Source organism: Sapajus apella, unplaced genomic scaffold (genome assembly GCF_009761245.1).
Source record: "Sapajus apella isolate SASKATOON/1434 unplaced genomic scaffold, GSC_monkey_1.0 scaffold110, whole genome shotgun sequence".
Lineage (NCBI taxonomy): Eukaryota > Metazoa > Chordata > Mammalia > Primates > Cebidae > Sapajus > Sapajus apella.
Genome location: NW_022437050.1, coordinates 5167043 through 5173042, shown reverse-complemented (window position 1 = coordinate 5173042; position 6000 = coordinate 5167043). Strand labels below are relative to the sequence as shown.

Below are 6000 nucleotides of genomic sequence, written 5' to 3'. Positions count from 1 at the left end.
TCTGTCCCTGAACTTCTCTTGCAATGACAGACTCTCCTACTCACTGCCTCTGGAAAAGAGGAGGCCAACTCCAAGCAACTCAAATGGAAATGACTCGCAACTTGTAACTTGTAGGAAACCACTGGTAAGTTGTCAGCAAAGCTGGGTAGAGGTGTCGTCCCCCAATGGCTGTGTTCCAAGATAAGTCAGTGGGTAATTCTAACTTGGACTCTGAAAAGGTGCAGGCCACGTATGGGCCAGGTGTGTTGGCTCATGCCTGTAACCCCAGAACTTTGGGAGGTGGAAGAGGGAGGATCTCTTGAGCCCAGGAGTTCCAGACCAACCTGGGCAACATAGCAAGACCCCGTCTCTACAAAAGATAAGAAAATTAGCTGGGTGTGGTGGTGCATGCCTGTGGTCCCAGCTACTTGGGAGGCTGGGGTGGGGGGATCACTTGAGCCCAGGAGTTGGAGGCTGCAGTGAGCTATGACTGTGCCACTGTACTCCAGCCTTGGTGACAGAGTGAGAACACTGTCTGCAAAATAAACAAAAGTCCTCTCTTCTCCTACAGTTGCAAGAGGAAAAAAAGAAAGAAAAGGTGTAGCCAGGGCTTGGCAGAGTGACGTGATTGGACTGGGAATGCCATGGTATTCCCTCTAACAGACCGGTGTGCCCAGAATGTTATTCACAGATGTCCCCAAGGGCCCTGAGCCCTTTTCAGGGTATACGTGAGGTCAACATCATATTCACAACAACCGTTAAGATGCGATCTGCTTTTTCCACTGGGCCGACCTTTGCTGGTGATGCACAAGCAATGTGGAAACTGCTGGTGCTGCAGAGAAACCATAGCTCTGGCACCAAACCACGCATGGCCACACATCTTCAGGGCCACCGATGTGCAGCTGGGAGCGAGAAAAGCCAGCCGCGTTTAGAAATGTCCGAGATAAGGCCGGGTGTGGTGGCTCACGCTGCAAACCCAGTACTTTGGGAGGCCGAGGTGGGCAGATCACAAGGTCAGGAGTTCTAGATCAGCCTCACCAACATGGTGAAACCTCATCTCTACTAAAAATACAAACGTTAGCTGGGCATGGTGGCATGTGCCTGTAGTCCTAGCTACTCAGGAGGCTGATACAGGAGAATCGCTTGAACCCAGGAGGCGGAGGATGCAGTGAGCCGAGATCGCACCACTACACTCCAGCCTGGGCGACAGAGACTCCGTATCAAAGAAAAAAAAAAAGAAAAAGAAAAAGAAAGAAATGTCCGCGATGCGATGAAGAGGTAAATCATTAAATAATGTATGACCCTCCAGCCTCAAGCACACGTCTGCTTTTGCATCCTTGTATGACCGGACCTGGGCTAGCACCATGTGCCACACATCCGGGCTACTGCCAGAGGTTTGCGCGTGACTCAATCCAAGGCTCACCGGCACTCTCTACACAGAGCTCTGTTCATACTTTTTACCCTGAAATGCCTCCCTCCCACCCCCAGGGTTTATCATTGTCTAACACACCAGAGATGAGAAAGTTTGAGGACTTTCTCCAAAATCTAGATTAATTTCTAAAAGGTTGTAGAGAATTTTCACAAATAAAGAAATAAAGTTCACCAAATCCTGGTGGACAAATATTACTTTAAAACATTTTCAGCTGGGCCCACTGGCTCACGTCTGTCATCCCAGCACTTTGGGAGGCTAAGGTGGGTGGATCACTTGCGGTCAGGAGTTCAAGACCAGCCTGGCCAACAGACCCATCTCTACTAAAAACACAAAAGTTAGCCGGGTGTGGTGGCAGGCGCCTGTCATCCCACTATTTGGGGAGGCTGAGGCAGGAGAATCGCTTGGGCAGGAGAATCGCTTGAACCTACAAGGTGGAGGTTGCAGTGAGCCAAGATCGTGCCACTGAACTCCGGCCTGGATGACAGAGTGAAACTCAGTCTCGAAAAAACAAAACAAAACAAAACAAAACAAAAACCATTTTATTTTCAATGTATTAAAAAAAAAACCAAAAACACCTGTGCTTGCATTAATAAGCCCTAATATGTAAAACTTCCAATGGGAAAAGTGGTGATGAGGCAGTGACTCTTCCCTTTACAAGAGAATTCACAGAAATTTCAGCCAGGTACCAGATGCACACACAAACCTTTCCATACAGGTATTGATCAACTTACGACCTATGCAACTTAACGACCATTCGACTTTACGACCACAATCGCTAGCCACGACTGCTCCGCGTCTGGCAGCGCAAACGTTGTCCAGCTGGGCGTACGACATTGCGAACCAGCTTCCAGCAGCACTACCATCTCTGCGTGCACCATTTCAACTGTTATCCCAGACTCGGTACAGTAATTTGTGTTTTGTGTCTTGGATATTTTTCGTCAACCCCCTCACAAGATGTCTACCAAGAGGAAATTGTCTTTGTCTACGCCTCAGCCTGCCAAGAAGGAAAGAAAGGCCATCGATCTCGACATGAAAATGAAGGTAATTAAGCAGTACGAAGGAGGAAAGAAAGTGAATGTGATTGCACGTGATACGAAGTTATCACACTCGACTGTGTCGATGATTTTGAAAGATAAAGAAAGAATTCGTGAAGCTGTGAATGTTTCTGCACCCATGCAATCAACAGTTATAACAAAGCAATGAGGCGGGCCCATCCACGAAATGGAGAAATTGCTATATATTTAGATGGAAGATCAAATTCGAAAACGGCCAATAAAATGTTTCGTACATGTTTATATATTTCGATATGTTTTGCAATTGGGAAAATGTTTCCTGTGGTATTTTTTACACCTGTATTTTGTATTTTTGTATGCACCTGTATTTTGTAATTTTGTATGTTTTGCAAATATTAAACCAGTTGTACTGGTAATGCAGTGTTTTACTTGAACCTGACGAATGTAAAAATAAGAAACAAAATGGTGTAGAGATGATACAAGTGGCATAAAATGAACAAAGAAAATTATGATATAACAATAATGAAAGAAAATTATGATAAAATATGACTTAAAGATTTTTATAACATCATTTCACAGTACTGTACATATAGCCTACTCAACTTACGACCAAATCGTGTTACGACTGGTCTGTCGGAATCAATCGTGGTCGTAAGTCGAGCACTAGCTGTATTTCCATGCATGTCAATTCTCCTGAGAGATACAGAACCCAGTGTCATGTGCACCAGGCACACCCGCGTTATCTCCCTCTCTCCTGGGGGCCGAGGGCAGGCTGGGGGGCTGCTCACCTGATGGTGCCAGTTGGGGAGGGGATGGGGCTGACCATGCTCCGGAGGTCCGGCTCCGGGATGTGGATCTTCAGCGGGGAGATCTGTGGGTAGAGCGGCCGGAGTGGGGAGGCCGGGGCCTCTTCTTTGTGGTAGAGCGATGTGAACTGGATCTTGATGGCCGTGCTGGGAAACCGGAAGGTACACCTGGAATGGGAGGAGGAGCAGGTGTGAGGTGCAGGACACTCGAGAGGATGCTAACACCCAGGGAAGGTGCGTGTCTGTGGGTCTAAGTGACCAGACCTCAACTCTCAAACCTGGGCCCCAGAGAGCAGTTTCATTGCTTTTGTTAGGACATGCAGGAGCTGAGACTTAGGCTTATTTGGACATCAGTTGTCTTTCTTATTTTATTTTTTGAAAGGGAGTCTCGCTCTGTCGCCCGGGCTGGAGTGCAGTGTGGCACAATCTTGGCTCACTGCAACCTCCGCCTCCTGGGTTCAAGTGATTCTCCTGTCTCAGCCTCCTGAGTAGCTGGGATTACAGGCACCTGCCACCACGCCCAGCTAATTTTTGTATTTTTAGTAGAGATAAGGTTTCACCATGTTGGCTAGGCTAGTCTTGAACTCCTGGCCTCAAGTGATCTGCCCGCCTTGGCCTCTCAAAGTGCTGGGATTACAGGCATGAGCCACCGCACCCGGCTGTCAGTTGTCTTTCTACCGTTCGTGAGAACAGAAGAGATATAAATATCCCCACCAAGCGCCTCTAATGCTGCCAACTCCCACTGAGGCTCCAGACAGTCAGGACTACTTCCTATCTCCCAGGGCAACTGCTGTGGCACCCAGGTGGGGTCCCTCTGAAAGAACACACTGGGAGGCTGAAATGGCATGGCAGCCACCTAAACAGAGATTTTCAAGATGATTCCCTGCCGCTGCCTAGAAGATCTGACAGAGCAATTCCACCCCCGCACAAGCCGGCAGAGTGTGCGTTATCCACCCAGTGCTTAATGGGCCGGCTTCACAATCAGTTCTGGGCTTAAAACCCTAAGCCTCGGTTTTTCCATGGGAGATGACCAAGTGCAAACAAAGCCAGCCGCAAGCACCAGCGTCAACACCGGTGTGCTGTGAACGGTATCCAAGGTTCATCTGGCTTGAGGAAACTGCCACCTTTTACAAAGCTGTGCGTTACTTATCCAGCTCACCTTTCAATTTCTAAACTGTTGAGGCAGCAACTATCAAGTTGCTCACTGCTGGGCTCAGTTCAAAACAAAACAAAAACAACAACGTAAAGCAGCAGCCTGCCCACACAGAGATAAGCAATGCTGGCCGCCTGCACAGCTGTTTGGAAAAGGCTCTCATTTAAAAGCATGGGAGAGGGGAAGAAAGAATGTATAGAAGCCACCCGTGACAATGCACTTTTCAGAGTTCCAGAAGGCATTCAGAACAGGCCAAGGGACTCGACACTTGAGAGATGTTGAAGTTTCTTGTAGGGGAACCTGGATGAAGCCTCCAAGCACCAGGCTGCTGGGTCTCTGCCTGACTGTTTTTAAATCTGAAGCAGTGTTGAAAGAGGAAATCTATCTAAAATCCTGCACAGACATGTGCAAACACCCTCCTTTGTTTGAAAGCCCCTTTGCTCTTTGTGAAAGCGTTTTTGAAAAGCAGAATGGAGGAACAGGTCAGAGTGTGATGAAGGGTGCCTCTGGCTGTCGGCAGGGGGTCCCCTTGCGTCTTCTTCCCAGAGACCCGCTTCAAAGGAAGTGACTCAGCATTACAAATGTGCTGCTCCTCCCATAGCTCTGCTAGCCAGGCTGCCCACATCGGAGAGAGAAAATCAGGCACTTAAACTGGCTCAACTGGGCCAGTCCTGATTGTCCTCGAGATACTGGGCAGAGGAGGCCAGGCTGCATCGTTCAGCGCCAGGTGCTGTCGGGCCTGTGGGCACCAGGTTTCTATTTCCAACACAAAAGGGACACTCTGAGACTGTTTCGGGATGAGAAGCTGTCTGGGAGGCTTGCCCAGCAAGTGGACGTTGGGTGGTCAGTCGTGGGTAGCCACCTCACCCCCGACGTTCTGCTTAAAGGGCAGCCCACGGCTATTTGAAAATACTCCGCAATTTTGTCCTCTTCAGTCACGTTGAGAGGAATGTGTGATGATGTCCTTTACAACTTTCTTCAGTTTTCAGCCTGATGGAAATTTCCTGCATCTGTATTTTGACTGGAAAGGTGCATCACCCTTTTTTTTTTTTTTTTTTTTTTTTTTTTTTTTTGAGATGGAGTCTCCTTCTGTCACCCAGGCTAGAGCACAATGGTGCAATTTCAGCTCACTGCAACCTCTGCCTCCTGGGTTCAAGTGATTATCCTGTCTCAGCCTCTCGAGTAGCTGGGATTACAGGCATGCACCACCACCCCTGGCTAATTTTTGTATTTTTAGTAGAGAAAGGGATTCACCATGCTGGCCAGGCTGGTCTCGAACTCCTGACCTCAGATGACCCACCCGCCGTGGCCTCCCAAAGTGCTGGAATTACAGGCGTAATTCCTGCGCCTGGCCACATCACCTATTTTCTAAGATGCTTTATGAAGCCTAAAGGCTCTTCAGTGCTGGAGGCTGTCAGCTTTTGTGGGTGGGTCCCAGAGCCGATGTCCACCCAAGCTGCTATCTGAGGATGGGCCAGCGGTCCCTGACCTAGAGAAGCAAGGAAAGAGGTTTGGGGCCAGCATCTGGCTGAGGGTCCAGACAGGGGAGCTAAGGTGGGTTCGACCTGTGAAGGATGGTGCTGAATGAACACAGCGTGCATGCGTGAGTATCTGTGC

At 48.7% G+C, this 6000-nt stretch overlaps 1 protein-coding gene across 1 annotated transcript in view; it reads right to left on the bottom strand.

Moving 5' to 3' along the window:
- FOXK1 (forkhead box K1) overlaps positions 1-6000 on the bottom strand; it is a 90635-nt gene that overhangs the window by 29053 nt on the left and 55582 nt on the right. Inside the window, exon 2 of the mRNA XM_032259590.1 lies at positions 3213-3398. Within this exon, the coding sequence (XP_032115481.1) occupies positions 3213-3398 (186 nt within the window). The remainder of the gene's footprint in view (positions 1-3212; positions 3399-6000) is intronic.